We start from the raw sequence: 20,609 nt of genomic DNA on the forward strand, positions 1-20,609 counted from the left end.
AAATTAAAAAAATTTCATTTTTTTTTCCAGTTAAGATAGTAGATTAATGGTGAGATTTTTAAAGTACTAACAACCAACAAATTATAGAGAACCTATTTTCAGTTCAGGGGAGAGTTAAGTGTGTCAGGACAAAGTCTTCACCAGATGTGGAATAATTAAAGGACAATAGGACATTGAATTGTAATACTTTACTGAATTGCAATAAGAGTTCAGTGAAGGAATCTTTTCTCAGTTCCTTAGTGAAAACACGGAACTTGAGTTTATTCTTGGGTGATTATAGGCTTTGTAGAGGAGAACATTCCTGACAAGAACTTTTTGAAGATTAATTAGATTGGAATCTGAATGTGGAGCTCAGCAGATAGTATCACTGTAACCATTTGACACATGGAAAGAGGAGTTATTAAATTGTATAAAACCATCTGGATTGTATATGGAAGAACTGGGGTTGAAAAACAAGTTTTTAATTGTTTTTATTTTAAAAATAATTTTTTATAACTTATACATTTGAAACATATGCAAGAATAGAGCAATGTATTGTCTCTGGTGGCTTATCAATAAGGCTTTGGGCTGCCAAACCAAAGGCATGCTGTTTGGAATCCACCAGCAAGTCCATGGGAGAAAGATGGGTAATCTCCTCTGGTGTAATTTATTGCTGCTGAAAACCCACTGGAGGGTCAGCTCTAAGTCAGTTCCAACCTGATAGTACATAAAAACAACATGTATGCAAAAATTGCCCCCAATTTTAAGCTAATAATTTGTCTTATTGTCTTGCATTTATGTCTCCATCCACTCTCATCCCTGCACTCAGCCCAAATCTTAATGTATTTTAGTTATGGGTAGTTGAGTAAAAGAAAACTAAATTCTGGTTAGAGTTACAGATTTACTCCTTCTCTTGTACAGCTTTAGTCTAGAGATAGGTATTGGTTGAATACAGTTTGATAGCTTAAGGGTGTCAGTGTCAGAAATCTGATTCTTTGGCAGATTCTCTTGATTTTCAGAGAATCGTATTTCTGGTGGTATAATCCATAGAGTTGCACTGCTGACCCAAAGGTCTCATCTTTGGAAATTCAAATCTGCCAGAAACTCCATAGGAGAAAGATGGCCAGTCTCCTCTCTTGAGTTTTATAGCGTCAGAAATCCATTGAAGTGTCAGTTATGAGTTAGTTTCAACTTGATGGAGATGAGGTGAGATTTTTCTTTATGATCATAAAATGGTTTCTGAATTATCAGCCATCTTGTCACTTTCCAGGTAGGAAAGAGGAGGAATGGGACTTCATTTATATCAGGAAATAACATTTCTAAAAAATTTCAGGCAAGTATCTGCTTATAATGTATTGATTAGAACTATGTTTGGATATTAGACTGATAAACAATTTTTAAACTGGTCATATTTTTGCCATCAACACACTTGGGAATTTAAGTTTGCAAAAATAATTATTTTGGTCTCATAAGGACAAATACTGTTTAAAACCATTATTGTAGAATGAGTATGAGGATCCAGGTGGGGGGAGGGTGGAAACAGGGAGGGGAGGATGGGCGAAGGGGAGCAGTTAATTATTGGGTTGCACAATTGGATGAGTGGGGATGGTGTAGGAAATGGGAAGAATCCACTCTGAAAAATAATGTGTTTGAACTTTGTAAATTAACCAGTATAAGATTTTTTTAAAAGTTGAGAAATAATCATACTTTTTCTAAAGTGATCCTGTTTTGGAAGATAATCTAAATATAATGTGGCTTAGCTTTGGGTTTTTTAGTTATCTGTTCACTTTTTGGAATATCTTGCTTTCAGCTTTTTTTTTTAATTTCCTCCTTTCTTTGTTGGCCAAGATAAAAATATATTTATTGATTTACAAAAGTAGCACTAGGTACTGGAGTCTTTGATGTTTTAAGGTTTTGATGGACATTGCCTTATGATTTCTATTCTAGTACATCTTAAACTTACACTTTCTTTTCTATTGTATAGTTTAATTGAATTGTGTAAAAAGTTTTGTTAATTTGCTGAAATTTTGGAAATACTTTCAGTTGAAATGTAGGCAGATGGCTTGAATCCTGGCTATTGTGTTACCATTGAGTTGGAACTGAACCATAGCTGATCCTCCAGTGGGTTTTCAAAGTCAGTATATCACATGGGAGGAAAGAGATTGCGCATCTTTCTCTTGTGGAGCAGTTTATGAATTTGAACTGTGTGCCTTTGGGATGATAGCACAACTCCTTATCACTAAACCTCCAGAGTTTACTGAATCGTGGCTACTTTCTTTAAATAATAAAGAAAAAGAAAGTGCTCCCCCCCAGACTAATATGTTAATATGCCTAGGTTAATAGTAAGATAAAAGTTCTAGAATATTTGAATTAGGTTATAAATGACTATATAAAGCTCAGATCTGCAGTCTTCTCAGGTTACTAAAGATAAATGCATCATACATTCAATATCAGACTTTGCCGCAAGGTTTCACTCCCACATAGAAGTACGCATGCTCATTTATGCTAAGACTGCATAAAACCAAGCCTTCCAGTTTCCCTTTTAAGTTGCTTTGTAGTTTCAACAGTAGTTTAGAAATGGAAAAGTTTAGTTGCTTTATAGAACAGTTTTTAAGTGGATTTTTAAATACAAATAATAATTTCTGTTCACTTTTAAAGAGAAACTTGTCCAGAATGAGTACATCATTAGAAGGAAGGAAGAAAGTTAGCTGCATCCTATTTTTCTAAAACCTGGCAAGCTAAGCTGAGCTAGAATTAGCTTTACAGATGGCATTTGGCAATATATCTCTAAGCTCTCATCTCCTGAGTTTTCTTCAACCTGTCTATCAATTACAATATCCAATCACTGCCCAGAGATGGAGAAATGGGACGATCACGGCTCACACGATGCTATTTGGTTAGAAACGTCAGTGCTGCACAACCCACGGCTGAGTCAGTGTCTGAGAAAATGAACTGAATTAATATAGAGGGGGTTGTAGCTCTGAACATATAAAGCCTAAATAATTACAACAGCATTATTACACAGTAGAGGGAGGAGAGCTAAAAGAAGTCTATGGACAGGTGAAGTAGGGGAGACTGAGATATTTTCTGATTGTTCAGAGGAATCTTGAAGATAATGGAAATATCAGATGTGCTAAAGTTTCCTAGTAATGCCCAAGGATGCTGACCTGGCTTTCAGTGCTGCATTGTTTGAAAGAGCAGAGTCCATTTATACTCTGATTTCAAAATTTTTTTCTTGTTTTTGTGTTTCTACCTTGGCAAATACTAAAGGAAGGTGTGTATTCATTTATTACATGGTATCTCTGGGTTATGATGATCTACAAATAAGAATATTATGGAGATGTCTTTGGATTTTTGGTATTAAGATCTGGGATGTAAAAGATCATTCATTATGTTATCATTTTAGTGAAAAATTATTTTAAATGAAAGTGTCTTTTTTGTTTTCATGGGTTTGCTGCTTTGTTATTTGTCTAGCCTTAATATCTTCATGTAATTTGTTTGCCTTGTTTTTCTTGTTTCGGGAATATCATAAAAATGTATTTCAAAGAAAATGATTTTTTTGTATATTTGATAATAAAATTTCTATTTTGGAAAATTAAATTAAAGGTAAAGAAATAAGATAATTTCCAAAAAAAGTTTTATATATTTTTACTTTTAGATGACTTACAAATTAGTTGAACCTCTTACATACAGTATTTTATCGGACTGACTTATTTAAAATTATAAAATTCTAATTGGTTAAAATTACTTTCTATTCTTTTAGAACATAGAATCTGAATAGATTATTTAGATACTGAAACTGAAGCAGAGAGTAAGTCAGATAAGTTTTTTAATCCATATATTTATTTTGTCAGACAAAAATGTTTAAAGATAATTACTCTTTCTTCGAAGTTGACATCTTAAGAGGCAACATTCATTTCTCTTTTAGGGCATTGTAGCACGATTTTAAACATTTTGAATAGTGATTTTTTTTTTTTTAATCTTCATTACCCAGTCCTACTAATTGTTCATTTTGTAGGAATAGACAGCATTTAACAGCTGTATTTTAGATGTATTTGAGTGGTTCCAATGCCCTTCCCTTGAACAGCAAGGAAATGCTTGTTGTTACATACTCATTTAATTCTAAAGTTTGGATGGTCATCTTCTTGGCTGGCATGACTTATTCAAGTATTTAAATGGTAGTAAGTTCTGTTGATATTGTCTCCTTTATGTGTATGTGTGGTTTAGGGTCCAGAAATATTTTTAAAATTTATTATAGTACTTCACTTATGGAAATTATAAAAGTAAATCTAATAAGCCAGACCTTTTTATCTTCTACTGTATACTTTGTATATTTTCCTTAAAATCATACTGATGATTTTAAAATAAAAATGTTTTATCTTATTGCAAAAGTAATATATATGCATTACATAAAATTTGGTAGGTATAGAAAAGCATGTAGAATAAAAAATGTTATTGTCAAAAGAAAGGTAAATTCTTTGATAATCCTTTTTTTCCATGTCTTTGTAATATCACACATTACACATATATTTTGGGATATTACTATATGTATGTTACCATTTCTTTCTCTTTTTATTTTTAATAAAAAATTAGTGATGAACATTCCCTGTGTTATGAAATATGTTTCTACAGGACTTTAATAATTTTTCTGGACTTTTCAATGCATTGTAATTTTTTTTCACCAGTTTTAAGTTTTGACTGATTCTTGATCAAAGAAAAAGTCAGCATGGTTTTACAGCATAAGTTTCTGTTAAAAAGGACAGCTGTCTTAGGGAGTTAAGTAATGTAATTTTGCTATTTTTTTCTGATGGAAACTATTCAATGTTGTGACTTACTAACTATTCAGGGATACTCTTTAAGCTTGGATATATACACATTAATTTGAAAACAAGTGAGATCCATCTAGGAAAGTTTAACAGTATATTGGCTTTAAGGGAAAAAATATTTCTCAGCTCTTATTTTGGAGCGTCATTGTGAAATAGGAAGATTAAACCACTTTGACTAACAATGCTGTTAATAACAATAGTAATATCAACAGCAAAATGATAAGACTAAGCCATAAAAACCAACTTGGAAATAGAAGAAGAGAAAGCATCTAGTTAAATTGTCTTTTGGATCAGTTGAAAAATGATTATAAACTTAACTAAAAAATCTTATTTGTGATCTTTGAAATTTTAGGAAAATGCAAGAGGTTCTAAAAGTAACTGTAGAGAAGTCCGATTTTGGAAAAGGTAGGAAATTTTAGAATAAGAAATGAGAAAAAGATTTTGTGGTCAATATGAAGAAAAACAGATTACATTAAAAATGACCGGAATGGGTTTGTTAAAGATAAATTGTCAGATCATCTTTGCTTTTTCCTCTGTGATACAGGTAACTTAAAGGTATTGCGATATATTTGACCTTAAATTTAGCTTTTGGTAAAGTCTCTTTAAATTTTCTCACCCATTTTCTGTTATAGATTTTTGTCTTTCTGTTCTTTTTAAATTTCCCCCACGCCTTTTGAATCTATTCCTACTTTTTAAAAAGCAGAATCACTGTTTTAGGGATACAGTATTTTATAAAAATATCTTAATGAGTTATTTTTTTACTCTTGTATACTGCCTTTTTTGGGATGGGTTTATTAACCTGATTTTCAGATAATTTTTTATTTATAAAAAGTTGTACAAAAGTAGAACATTGAGTTCCCCAGGCACTCTTCACCCAGCTTTCCTAAATGAGGATAATGTACTCAAATGTAAAGCACATTATCAGAAACAGGAAAATGACGCTGGAATGGTGTACTGTTTACCATAGACCTTATTTGATATGAATCTGTTTTTATAGACACTTTTAAAAAATTCTGATTAATAATTTTATGATATTTTAACAACTTCTATAGATTCTGGAGGAGACTTGGTTAAAGTGCTCAGCTGATAACCAAAAGGTCATTGGTTTAAATATACTTGCAAAGATGTGGGAGAAAGATGTGGTGGTAAGATATGGCACTTTGCTTCTAAGAACTCCAACACTGGAAACCATATAGGACAGTTGTTTAGGGTTGCTGTGTGAGAGAGGGGCTTCTGGTCCACATTTTATAGCGTAGTGGTAAGAAACCACTGCAGTCCCAAAGACATGAGTTTTGAACTCACCAGTTGCTCCATGGGAGAAGGATAGGGAGTCTTCTCCTGTGTGATTTATATCCTTAGAAAATTGGCTGGAGGGTCAGCTATGGGTCAGTTCAGTTCTGACTTGATGGCACACAGCAATGAGAGGAAGACCTTCAGTGAGATGGGTTGACATAGTGACTGCAACCGTGGACTTGAGCATGGCAGAGATGGTGTGGATGGAGCAGGATAGGACAAGTTTTGATCAGTTGTTCATAGGGTTGCTGTGAGTCAGTCAGCTTGATGGCACTTGACAACTTGAATCAGAATGGGTTCAGTGGCAGTGACTTTGTTCTTTTTATTTTTATTTTTTTTTTATTTTTGTGTGAGTGTACCATCAAATCGGATCTGACTGGGTACAGGAGGAGATTGTCCCTCCTTCCCCGGCAGAGCATCTGGTGGATTCGAACCGTGAGCCTCTTGGATTGTAGTTGCAGCTCCTTGCCACTAGGCCACCAGAGCTCCCCTGTTCTTTTTTTTCTTTTCAATAAAGAGCCTTATAAACATCACCACAAACAGAACATTTCATCACAGCAAAGAAACTCTCACTTTAACCTTTTACAGTTATACCTTTCCTCTAACCCTAACCTTTAACTACTGCTCTTTTTTCCTTATAGGTTTAATTTGCTCATTTTGAGATGATTACATAAAAGGAATCATACAGTGCATAAACTTTTTGAGCTTTGGGTTTGGTTTGTTTGTTTTTTTAATTCTGTTGAACAGAAATGCCTTTGAAATCTGTCTACAATGCTGCTCATATCAGTCGTTCCTTTTTTATTGCTGAGTAGTATACCATTGTATACTTATTGTAATAATCTTTCTTTTCTGAGAGAATTGCATAATGTTTGTTATAAATTTTGCAGAATGGTTGGTTTTTAAGAACTCTGTACATGCTACTTTAATAGCTTTTCCCTTGTAGGAGTAATGGTGCCATTTCATTGAACAAGTGTTGCTGTAATAAGAATTTTTAAACAAATTAGACGACAGTATGCAGAAGTTTATTTAGGATCAGTTTACTGAGGTTTTATATAAAGAAATATTTGGTACCAGTAGTTAGATTTAAAAACTCTGGAGAGACTACATTTTCAAAGCATCATTTTGAAATTAAGTGTATAGTTTTAGATAAAAGAAACCAGGGAACCATTGCTGATTTATAAAGTTTAAAATCTTCTAAAAAATGTATATATAACAAGAAACCTTTTCTTCAGCCAAAAGAGTATACTTGAGTCCACTTTCTTAGAGTCAATTCTGATTCATAGTAACCCTGTAGAACTAACTGTTCCATAAAGGTTCTTTTGTTGTCAGTCTTTTCTCAAGAAGCGACTTGTGGATTTGAACCAACCTTTTTGATTAGCATCCAAATACTATATCCACTGTATCACCAGGAGTCCTGGGTTTGTTAAGGCCAAACCAGTTACCAGATTAAAGGTACTGAAAGTGACTTCTAAATTGATGGCAATTAGAATCTCAGAGGATTCATCATTAGTTCCAGGCTTTTGAAGTAGTTTTGTATAATAAAGAATTTTTTAAAAACATTTTATTGTGGTGTGGGTAAAAGTTTACACAGCAAATGAATGTTGTTATTGTTGATTACCTTTGAGTTGAGCACAACTCTTAGTGACCCTATGAACAGAAGACCTGAACAAAAGCTCCTGTACAACTATTGACATTTCTCAAAGTTCATAGGGTTTCCAGAGGCATGTTGTTTAGGAAGTATATGCCCCTCCTGTTTCCAAACCTTTCGTAGTATGTTATTGTTAGGTGCTGTTGAGTCACCTGGGTAGTATAGCGACTCTATGTACAGCAGCTCTGAACTCTTCCTTGTCCTGAGCCAGTCTCACTAATTCTGACACACCCATTCTCATTGCCCCAGATACTGTATCAGTCCATCTCATCCAAGGTCTCCCTCTCCTCCTCTGTCTGTCCACCCTTCTGAACATGATGTCCTTTTACAAAGACCAATCTCTCCTGGCTACATGCCCAAAGTGAGTTGGAGCTTCAAAATCCTAGCCTCCAAGGAGAGACTTGGTTTCATCCTAAGATAGACTTGTTTTCTTGGCAGTCCATGGTATGTTCAGGACTCTTCTCCAGCACCATAACTCTATTCTTCAGTCATCTATTCTTCTGTCATCCTTAGTCATTGTCCAACTCTCTGAAGCACATAACAAGACCATGGCCTCTATTAGACACACCTTTGTATCTAGACTGACATCGTTTCTCTTCAGTACTCGGACATGACAACAGATTTTCCCAGTACAATTCGTCTTTTGATTTCCTGACTGCTAGTGCTAAGAGTGGTGATTTGGGATCTGAGCAACCTGTAATTGCTAACAACCTCACTCTTCTCCATCTATTATGGTGCTGCCACTTATTGAATATGCCATTTAACAAATTATTTAAACATTTTGTCTTTTTATATCAGTTGTAATTTTCTCAATGTAGCAATATTCTTCCCATTTCTTCTCTCTTTTTGTTCTTTTCTACCTACCCCTTTCAGCCTTCTAAACCTTAATTTTGGGCAGATACGGCCCTTTTGGTCTGTTTTAGGTGATTGTTCTGAAAAGTATGTTTCTAATGGGTGTTATTTTTTACTTTATAGGCATTTTTCTGTTGTTTAACTGAAAATCCCTAGAGGTAGGTTCAGTTCCAGTTTTGAAGGACGTCTAAAGAACATATTCTCAGAAACTCCCACAGTCTTTATTGGACTAGTAAGCCTGCTTTTTTTAAAAATAATTATTTTAATTTGGTTTCACAGTTTTCTCCTATCCTGGTCACCATCAAAGAACATTTATTTTTGTATGTAAGTCTTTTCATTAGTTGTGGTCTCATACGATAGTTGTTCTTTTGTGATTGATTTGTTTTACTTAGTGTAATATCCTCAAGGTTTAGAGTAACTTTTGACCTGTGGAATTTTCAAGTAGCTATCTATTGGTGGTCGTAAGCTGTGATCCATACTATAAGAAGAGCATAAAAGAATCTGCATAAATTGAAAGATAATGAACTCAGATAAGGAAAGCATGAGAGGAAAAAAAGGTTTGACTTTTATTACTGATCGATGTTGAATTGGATAAATGTCAGTGTCCTGGGAGAGTAGCCTCAATCAGACTGAACTCTGGCTCAGAGTCCAGTTTTGAGCTCTCTCTTGTTACTGTATATTGTTGAGTCAGAACTTACACATAGCTGGCACTCCTGCAGGTTTTTTGTTTTTGTTTTTAATAGAAACTTTTTATACTGGTTTACTTGCAGATTTCTCATACATTGTTTTTCATGCAGGATTTTCTCCATTTTCTTAACTTACCTCTCCCTCCACCCATCAAATTGTGTTACCCTATGATTATACCCTCTACTCTCTTCACCCCTGTGCTTCCACTTTCCCCCTCCCCCCTTAGATTCTCATACACATTTTACTAGTTATCTGTTTCTGCAATAATGGTCTTATACAGTATTCATCTTTCTGGGACTTTGTTACTTCACTTAGCATAATGCTCTTCAGTCCCTACCAAGTTAGATAGTAATATACAAAATCATTGCTCCTCTGTGCTATGTGAATGTACCATAATTTCTCCATCCATTCGATTGTGGTTGCATTGGGCTGTTTCCATGTTCTTTAGATGATGAATAACACAGCTGTGAACATTGGTGTACAAGTCTCCGTTTGTGCCTCAGTTCTCATCTTCTCAGGGTAATAGCTGAGTCACATGGAATTTACATGTTCAGCTTTCTTAGGAAATGCCAGACTGCCTTTCAGAGTGCTTGTACCATTTTACAATCTCATAAACAATGTGTAAGAGTTCCTATATCATCCAGTAGATTTTTGGAAACTGTTAATCTCATGAGAGAAGATCGTCTGTCTTTCTCCAGTGGAGCAGCTGCTGGATTTGAACTGGGTACCATCAGGGTTTCAGGGCAGCTTCTTACCTGGCCATCAGAGCTCTCTTTTAGTATATGCAATAAATTTATTTATATATATAATAAACTCATATGCAAGTTCAAATTGAAGCCGAAGAAAATGAAAATAAGTCTACAGGAACCAAGATGGGATCTTGAATCAATTCCATCTGAATTTCAAGATTGTTTTAGGAATAGGTTTGAAGCATTGAACACCAGTGATTGAAGACCAGATGAGTTGTGGGATGATAAAGCAAATGGTCATTACAAAAACAGGAGAAAGAAAAATTCCAAGTGGCTGTCAGAAGAGACACTAAATTGCAGGGGAGTATCAAGAAGCCAAAACTAAAGTAAAACATGCCAAAGTATAAGAACTGAACAGAAGATTTCAAAGGGTAGCTTGGGAGGACAAAGCAGAATATTATAATGGAATGTGCAGAGAGCTGGAATTGGAGAATAAAAGGGGAAGACCTTGCTCTGCATTTCTCAAGCTGAGAGAACTGAAAAACAAATTTGATCCTTGAGTCTCAGGACTGAAAGATGCTATGCACAGTATATTGGATGACCCAAGAAAGCATCAAAAGGAGATGGAGGGAATACACAAAAAATCACTGTACCAGAAAGAATTGACACTGAACAGTTTCAGGAAATACCATATGAACAGGAGTCAATGGTAATAAAGGAGGAGGTGGAAGCTACATTGAAGGCATTGGCAAAAAATAAGGCCTCAGGAATCGATGGGATACAGATTGACTTGTTTCAGTTAACAGATGCAGCCTTGGACGTGCTCACCATTCTATGTCAGGAAATTTGGAAGATAGCTGTCTGGCTAATGGATTGGAAGAGGCCCATGTTTGTTCCTATTCCCAAGAAAGGTGATCCAATTGAATGTGGAAACTTGAACAGTATCATTAATATCATATGCAAGGAGAAAACTGCTGAAGAGCATTCAAAACAGCTAGAACAGTACATAGATAGGGAACTGCCCAAAGTGTAGGCAGAATTTAGAAGACACATGGCAGTAGGGATATAATTGCTGATATAAGATAGATCCTGGCTTAAAGAATTCCAGAAAAACGTCTATTTGTACTTGATTGACATTGCAAAGGCATTTGACTGTGTGGATGATAACAAGTTATGGCTGACATTGAGAAGAAGTCCCAGAGCACTTAATTGTGCTTTTGTGATGCCTTTGAGCTGTGGTGCTGGAGAAGAGTACTGAATGTACCATGGACTGCCAAGAAAACAAATAGATTCATCCTAGAGAGGGTTAAACCAGGCTGCTCCTTGGAGGCAAGGATTCTGGGGCTTCATCTGACATACTTTGGACATGTTATAAGGAGAGACAGGTCTTTAGAGAGGGACATCATGCTGGGTAGAGTGGAGGGACAGCGCAGGAGGGGAAGACCCTCTATAAGGTGGATTGATTCAGTGACTGGGGTAAAGGGGATGGGTGTGTCGGAGGCAGTGAGATTGGCACAGGATAGAGCACGGTTTAGGGCTGTTGTACATAGGGTCGCTATGAGTCGCAAACGACTCGACGGCACATAACAACATCTCTGAAACAGGAGGCTATTGTGTGAACAGAGCAGGGGAACACTGCTTGGTTTAAAATTGTGAAGGGAAGGTGTCAGGGTTACATTCTCTGACCATACCTATTTAATCCATATGATGAGCAAAATATTTGAGAAGCTGGACTCCAAAGAGGAATATGGCATCAGGATTGGAAGGAGACTCATCAATAACCTGTGTTATGCAGATGACACAACCTTGGATGCTGAAAGAGAGGAAGACTTGAAACATTTTTGCAGAAGATCAAGAAATACAGCCTTTGGTATGGATTGCATTTCAGTGTCAAGAAAACAAAGATTCTTACCACTCAACCAATAAGCAACATCGTGATTAGTAGAGAGAAGATTGAAACTGTCAACAGCTTCATCTTTCTTGGATCCATAATTAACAGCCTTGGTACCAGCAGTCAGGAAATAGAGACACCTTGCACTGGGAAAATCTGCATTTAAGGACCTCTCCAAATTATTGAGTAATAATGATGTCAGTTTGAGGACTAAGGTGCAACTGATTGAGGCCATTGTCTTTTGATCACTTGGTGTGCATATGAAAGCTGGACAGTGAATAAGGATGACAAGAATTGATGTTCTTGATCTGTGGTGTTGGAGAAGAGCACTGAACATTCCATGGACAGCCAGAGAACAGATATGTCTTGGAGAGGGTGCAGCTGGAGTGCTCTTTGGAGGCAAGAATGATGAGGCTTTGCCTTACTTACTTTGGGGCATATTGCTAGGAGGGTCTTTTCCTTGGAGAGGTACATGATACTGGGAAGGATGGAGGGTGGGTGAAGGTGAGGAAGGAAGATCATCGTCCAGGTGGATAAACACAGTGATTTCTGCAGTGGGCTCTTTGTGTCAGGAAGTGTCAGAATGGTGCAGGATAAAACAGAGTTCAGACCTTTTGTTCATAGGGTTGCTGTGTATGGGTCGTATGTGACTCAATGGCATCTAACAACAAGAGCAATAAATTTATTGGCGATTACTCAGTTTTCTTGGTTGAATAGTTAGTTTAGGGTTTATAGTATTTAACTTATCAAAATAAGGAAGGTGATAATGTAATTTCTTGTGTAGTATAAGAATTTTAGATATTATACTTCTATTTTTCTCTTCCAAACATTGTGTTATTTCACTTTTGCGTGGAAGTTTTAAACCCTTTAAGTCATTGTTATAACTACTATCAAAATTTTTCTTTGGGCTTATTTAAATAACATGTGTCCATGTATTTTTCAGTGTTCTTCCTCCCTTTGTTTGGGTCCATATTTTCAGCAGCCTTATTTTTCCTTCTACCTGAAGGCCTTCCTTTAACTTTTTTTTTTTTTTAGTACAAGTCTGCTCTTGATGAATTCTTTCTGTATTTGAAAACATTTGTTCTCTTCATAAAAATATTGGTTTACTGGACATAGACTTCTAGGTTGACAGGTTTTTTTCCTTTTAAGTATGCTTAGAATTTACTGTGCAATTTGCACCTGTGCTGTGTAGTTTTCATCAGTTTGGTAAAAATGTCCAGCACATATCTTTAAATATTTTAATATTTCTTCTCCTGTCTTTTTTCTTTAGGCACTCTAGTGGCCTAGTGAGTAGAGAGTTGCACTGCCAACTCCAAGGCAAATGGTTTGAATATACCAGCTGCTCCAAAGGAGAAAAATGAGCAGTCTCCTCTTATGCAATTTACAGTCTCTGAAAACCCACTAGAATGTTAGCTATGAGTCAATTCTGACTCAATGACAATGAACAACTATTTTTAACTAATATTAGGCCACTTGAAATTGACCTGAAATTTACTTATATTTGTCTTGCTTTTCCTCCTTTTTCTTTTTCTCTCTGTGTTTGTTCCTGTTCGTTGTGTTGTATCTGAACTAACTCACAGCTTAACTTCCAGCGGATGTGCAGAGACCCATTCTGGCAGTGCACCTACTTACCCACTAGATCACTTGAGCTCTCTCTGTTTAAACATAGCATCTCTATGTTTAACTTTTTATATTTCACATTAGTGTGTCTACAAATACTGTTGTGTTTTCTCTATAATGTCTAATTTCTCATTAACTCCAGTTAGTGTATATTTTTCATCTCAGATATCTTAATTTTCATTTGTGGAAGTTTCATTTACAGCCCTTTTTAAAAATTTTATTAATTTTAATGAACATTTACAGAGATTTTGGATTTTTATTTATTCATTGTTACATTTTTCTCTCGGCCTCCCCCTCCCCCCAGTTCACTCTTCTCTGAAAAGTAAAAGAAAAATGCCTTCATTGGTATACAACACCCCCATACACACACACACACATACTCCACTATGCAACCTTCATTCTGGACTCTTATCATAACCATAATACACAATCATGTATCGCTTTTAAACTGTTCTCTCCCTCATCTGTTTCAATGCAGTATACATAATTTACCCAGTTTTTCTCAGTCTCACCCAGACCCTGATGTCAGTCCCTGTCAGTCCCGTAATTTGTAGCCCTTTTTACTTCCATATCTATACAACTTTTAAAAGTAATACAGTTACCATTTTACTGTCTTTGTCTCTATTCTGACATTGGTCTCTTCTGAGTTGCTTTTGATTAAGATTTCTCTTTATTATGTATTGTTTCCCTGCGTTTTTGCATGCCTAGTAGTTTCATCTCGATTCATGGTGAATTTTATTGTTGGGTGCTGGATAATTTTATTCTCTTATAAATGCTGGGTTTTATTTGGGATTTAGGTAAGTTTCTCAGGAACAGTTTGATCTTGAATCTTAAAATTTAGTGTGTAGAACTGGAGCAATGATCTGTCTGGGTATAATTATTTCTCATTTCAAAGGTAGGCTATTTCTAGCCTGATTTGAGTACTGGATACTGTTTGCACCAATCCTTTTAGCAGGGTCTCTTTTTCAGCCTTTGTAGCTTCTTTTCATACATGTGCTCAGTAGTTGGAGAATTCTCTGTAGATTTCTTGAGTTTTTCCCCTTGCTCTTAACTACTTTCTGATGACTCTAGCCATATATTGTCAAAACTTCTTATCTGTATCTGTAAGTGTAACTGAGTCTGTGGGACTGCAAACTCTCAATATAGTCATTTGGAAATTTGTTGACCTTAATGTATTTCCCATCTCTCAGGGATCACTCTCTTTTGTTGCCCAGTATACTGTGTCTCAAAAACCATTGTTTTCCTATATTTTTGTCTCTGTTTTGCTTTGTTGCTTTCTAGCAGGAGAGCAACATCAGTCCTTGTTTCTCCTGTTTGACTGGAAGCAGATACTGAAACTGGCTTACTATTCATTTCCTTTTGTGTCCTCAATTCATGTATCTAACTCTTAAGCATAGCCCGAGAATTAGACACTCTGAACTCTGTGTCCTCATTTTTCCTTTGCAGATTAATTGCTTTTGTCTTTATAGTGCGTTCCTGATCCAAAATGATCTAATTAGGTACAGTTGGGTAAAATTAATTTTCCATGGCATCTGGTTTTAAAGGTTTAGTTCAGGGAACATCATTCCATTTGGGAATAAAAAGATGGAAATGTATTATGACACCTTTTGCATTCATTTAAAATCTAAGCAATTTAGAAATGAAGCCAGCAGAATGTTTAGCCATGTCTGGGCTTTCACTTTCAGAGCTAGCTGTCTGGTTGAAATGCATTTTCAGTTGATCAGTCTGCTTGGCCTTTATTCAAACTTAGCATTTAGCCTGCATTTGCCTTAGTGGTAATTGTGTTTGCACCTTTTCTATTAAATTATTAGATTCACACAAGATGTGCTTTCTAATTGCAAAACAGACAAAATCTCAAAAAAAAACTCACCAAAGTTGATCTTGACTGCTATATAGGGTTGACAAACTATAGTGTTTAAGAGGCTGTAAATCTCTACTGGGTTTGGAGGAGGGCAGACTACACATCTTATTCCCAAGGAGTGGCTGGTGAATTTGAACTGCTGACCTTTTGGTTACCCAACACATTATGTGGTATACCACCAGGCCTCTGTTACTTTCTTATAGCAGTTGAAATTTATTTAAACTTAGAAGCTAGAGTAATTTGAAGAATTAGTGATATGTAGTCTTTATTTTTCTATTTTAGGAAATTAAGCAGAACTGGCAGTGTTCCTACTCTTTTAAGGTTTTAACATAAATGTAGAGCTCTGGTATCTAGTGGGAAGAAGCTGAGCTGCAATCCCAAAGGCATGTGGTTCATGTCTGCTGGTAGCTCCATGGGAGAAGGGCAGGCAGTCATTTCTTATGCGATTGCTGTCTCTGAAAACCCACTGGAGGGTCAGCTGTGGATCACTTCCAACTTGATAGCACACAACAACAGAAATTTATTCTATTTTTATTAAATAATAGATCTTTTGAGTGGTGCTTCCTTTGTACTCAACTGTTAGTCTAAAGGTTATTTGAACCTACCCAGTGTCACTATGGAGAAAGGCCTGGTAAAGATCACAGCCAAGAAAACCCTTTGAAATAGTTCTACTCTGTAAGTCATGAGTTGAGTTCACTATGGTATAAAGCTTGTGGTAACAGGTTTGGTTTGTTTGAATTTTGTTGACGAAAATGATTATGTCCCTCAGATGTAAACCTACTGTGATTTTGCCTACCAGTAGAAAGCAGGTAGAAGTGATTTGTTTATTGCTTAATTGACTTATTGTAGGTTCATGAGACAAATTACTGATAAAGGCTCATACTTAGAAAAACAGAAAAATTACCTCACTGCCATGGAGTTGGTTCTGACTGTAAATCTTAATAGGAGACTCCTCATCTTCCTCCCATGGAGCCTTTTGTGGGTTTAAGTCACTAGAGTCATACATGCTACCTTTTGGTTGGCAGTTTAATACCCATTATTTCCCTTGGAATGCTTTCAGGGTCCAAGGTCATTGTACCCAAATGCCACCATGTTGATTCTGACTCAAAAGGGGCCTTGTAGACCAAGTAGAACTGTCCTATAGGATTGCCAAGGCAGTAAATCTTAAACTGAAGTAATTTTCTCCCACTGAGCAGCTGATGGGTTCTAACCACCAGCCTTTCTTTTGATTAATATATGAGCCCTTTAATACTACGCCAGTAGTGTAGTCTTAAGTTACAGTAAATTGGTTACTGATTTTCATGTGAATGTGAATCACTGCTTTTGAGTGGATTACAAGACCCTCCTTTAGGTTTTGGAGACTCCTGAGTGCAATGGAAGGAGACTGCCTGTCTTTCTCCCAAGGAGCTGCTAGTGAATTCAGACTTTCAGATGCACAGCCTTTGGGTTAGCAGTTTAACCCTAACAGACTATGCCATCAAAATGAAAAGAATCAATACTAAAATAACTTATAGAACAAAGCACTGTAGCCATTTGGCTGAAAAAAGTTCTTGCACTGCAGGATTTGAAACTACTTTTCAAATTGTCAACAAGTTGAGTTTTAACTGTTGTTGTTATGTGCCATCGAGTTGCTTGCGACTCATAGCGACCCTATGTACAACAGCCCTAAACTCCGCTCTGTCCTGTGCCAATCGCACTCTCTGACACTCCCATCCCAATTATCCCAGTAACCAAATCAATCCACCTCATAGAGGGCCTTCCTCTCCTGCACTGTCCCTCCACCCTCCCAAGCATGATGTCCTTCTCCAAGGACCGGTCTCTCCTCACAACATGTCCAAAGTATGTTAGATGGAGCCTCAGAATCCTTGCCTCCAAGGAGCCACCCGGTTTAACTCTTTCCAGGACAAATCTGTTTGTTTTCCTAGCAGTCCATGGTAGTCTCAATACTCTTCTCCAACACTACAGCTCAAAGGCATCAATTCTCCTTCTATCCTCCTTGGTCATTGTCCAACTCTCTGATGCATAACAAGTGATTGCAAAGACCATGGCTTGTATCAGACACACCTTAGTCTCCAGAGAGACACCATTGCTCTTCAGTACTTTGGAGAGGTCCCTAACAGCAGACTTTCCCATTGCAATGCGCCTTTTAATTTTCTGGCTGCTAGTGCCAAGACTGTTGACTGTGGAGCCAAGCAAGCTAAAGCTGTGTACAATCTCAATCTCTTCACCATCCATCCTGATGCTGCCAGTTGGTCCAGTGGTGAGAATCTTTGTCTTCTTGACATTGAGCCTCAATCCATATTGTAGGCTGTAGTCCTTGACCCTCTGCAGCAGGCACTTCAGGTCCTCCTCAGTTTCAGCAAGCCAGGGTTGTGTCATCCACATAACACAGATTGTTGATAAATCGTCCACCAATCTTGACCCCACATTTCTCCTCATAGAGCCCAGCCTCCCGGATAATCTGTTCTTCTTATAGGTTGAAAAAGTATGGAGATAGGATGCATCCCTGGCGTACGCCCTTACTAGTGTGGTTTTAAAGAAATAGATCATTGTAATGTTATGATGAGAACTATGAATTCATCCAAAAGGTGTAGATTCTGGTCTAGCATTGCACTGCATACTGTGTGATTCAGAGCTGGTTGTATAATTTTGACTTTACCTTTCTTAACTAATAACTGAACATTTAATGGGTGATTTTGTTGTGCCAGGTACATTGCCATTTTATATATTATACCTCATTTCACCTTCGCATAAATTGAGAAACTAAATAGAATTCACATTTTACAGATGAAGAAATGAAGCTTCCAAAATGTTAAGTACCATTCAAAATTTGGAACAATTAAATATCCAAGGAATAATTGGATTCCAAAGCCATTAAGTTTTTCTAGTTCTGAAAAATATATTCTTAATTTTAAAACCAGACACTATGATATATGCTAAGAGAGTAAGTTTCCAAACTGCCTTATATCTGTCTCATTTGTTTCCACCTGCAGTATATTCTGATTAAAATCTTTATCTGTCTGTCATTGCACAGTGATTAGTGCTCAGCTGCTAACTCAAAGCATTTTGAGTCTGTTTCTGCCTTGGAACTCCTATAGCAAAGCTCCATTCTGTCCTGCAGTGTTACTATGAGTTACCAGACAGTAGTATTGGGTTTGTTTGGTTTTTGGTGCCTGTCAGAGCTTACTATATCAGTGACTAATGCTAATCTACAATGATAACTTTTTTCTCTAAGATCCTAAAGCATATCTCATCTGTAACTCTTTTAATATATAGTTGGAATATGTACTAGTTTTATATTTGAAATAACTCATTTAAACTTGATGTTTTTATGTCTTGTTGGTATACTTAAATCATAAGTTCTTTGAGGTAACTTTTTTCCATTGGAATTTAGCAAAGCATTGTGTTACATATGTACTATATATGTATAATAAGTGCATAAATAATTGTGAACCAGAATATTTTAGTTAAGCAGCATTAAATTTGTGACTTTATTTATAGTCAATACAACTAAGCTACATTTTTAAGAGAACTAATTTTCAAAACTGTTTTTATCCCACAGTCAAACAACACTTGAGTAATATTTAGGAGCTCTACATGATCTCTGCTACAGTGACAATGACTCCACTGCTGCTTGCAGTGTTCCCGTGTCATTTAATCTTTCTGGGATTTAGTATTCTCATTTGAGAAGCAATGAAATAAATTAGTTGCTCTTTAAAGACATGTTATTCCATAATTTAGGAAACACATATATGATCTAGGTTTTAGAAGTGGAACGTAGCATTTAATTTTTATGATTTAAAACATTAATGGTTTTATTAATCAGGTTGTTGTTTAAAGGCACTGTTGATCTTATGTTTCCTTTTTGATTAATTTTTTTCTCTTAATTTACCAGTACTCCCTCACGTGTTACTAAAGGAGGAGGAGATCACACCAAAATGAGTCTACATGGTGCTAGTGGGGGACACGAGAGATCAAGAGATAGACGAAGGTCAAGTGACAGGTCACGAGATTCGTCTCATGAAAGAACAGAGTCTCAGCTAACTCCTTGTATTAGAAATGTTACTTCTCCAACACGACAGCACCATGTTGGTATGTAAATTCACTTTCCCAACAATTTTTTAGAAGCATGTTATCTACCTTTAAAAATAATAATAAATTTTACTGGGTACTTCAGAGTAATTTACTTTAGTTTCTCTTACTCAGTTTTTTTTCTGTTTCAACTTTGTTCTTCTGAAAAACCAGCTTGTTATTAAATGTAACTTTAATGGTAAATGCTTTTGAGTCTGAGACAGACTAATAAAAGAAGTAATATGAAAAACCTTTAAAACCTAATATGTAAGATTTCTTTCAAATTTGATTTCACCTTTTAAGATATAAAATGATAGTTATTTTAAAAATAGTTTATAGTCTAAAAATTACTGTTAGTAATTCTGCTGTGAGTGTACTTGCAGAAGTGAGAGGTAAAAATAACTAGCAATATAGTTATTTTTATTTTGTATAATGCATCAAATTGAAAAAGAAAAAAGTATAATAAAAGTTAAAGGGAAAGGAAAGTATAGTAAGCAATTAGTTGAGATCTTTTTCTTCCTTCCTACTCATTTATTGTAAGTTAAATTTATTACTCAGAGTAAGTTAATATATGATTAACTCATTCACTCATTGCTATCGATCTGGAACCAGCTCATAGTTGACCCTCTAGTGTATTTTGGAAGCTGTAAATCACATAGGAAGAAATTGCCTATCTATCACCCCAGGAGCTGTGGAACCCCAGAGAGGTGCCGCCTCTGGGTTAGCAGTACAGCTGCAGACTATGTCACAAAACACCAGTTAACAGCATCAACAAAAATTCCAAAGTAGTGTGAGTTTGTTTTCATTTTCTTCTGGAAAAGAGGCAATTTAAATACCTTGGCCACTACCTTGGACACTGTCTGAGTTAATTTCTAATAACCTACTGCCATAGAGGTGGTTCTAACTTGGAGGACTCTCCATCAGGTTTCCAAAACTGAATCTTTAAATGGCTGCTGTATCTTCTCCTTCAGAGCAGTTGTTGCATTCAAACCACTGATCTTTCAGTTAACAGCTCCAATAGGTTATGTGTTATTCCACCAAACCTCCTTAGTTTTTAAGTCTATTTTAAATCAATATTATTTATATTAGGGTGTAATTATGCAGAAAAGTTATTGATGTCTAAGTTTGTTGTTGTTATGTGCCGTCCAGTCATTTGCGACTCATAGCGACCCTATGTACAACAGCCCTAAAC

The 20,609-nt window shown here is 36.0% G+C and overlaps 1 protein-coding gene across 2 annotated transcripts in view; it reads left to right on the plus strand.

Moving 5' to 3' along the window:
* The window catches only part of BTBD10 (BTB (POZ) domain containing 10), a 63,183-nt gene that overhangs the window by 6,175 nt on the left and 36,399 nt on the right, over nucleotides 1–20,609 (plus strand). The window contains exons 1-2 of one of the 2 annotated variants that reach the window (XM_006885398.1): nucleotides 2,861–3,253; nucleotides 19,242–19,438. In XM_006885398.1, the coding sequence (XP_006885460.1) occupies nucleotides 3,129–3,253; nucleotides 19,242–19,438 (322 nt within the window). In that variant the 5' untranslated portion in view covers nucleotides 2,861–3,128. Of the gene's footprint in view, nucleotides 1–2,860; nucleotides 3,254–19,241; nucleotides 19,439–20,609 lie in introns of those variants that run through there. The other variant, XM_006885399.1, reaches the window with a different exon arrangement.

The sequence above is a fragment of the Elephantulus edwardii genome, unplaced genomic scaffold, assembly GCF_000299155.1.
Source record: "Elephantulus edwardii isolate Elephantulus edwardi_28Jun2011 unplaced genomic scaffold, EleEdw1.0 scaffold00044, whole genome shotgun sequence".
NCBI lineage: Eukaryota > Metazoa > Chordata > Mammalia > Macroscelidea > Macroscelididae > Elephantulus > Elephantulus edwardii.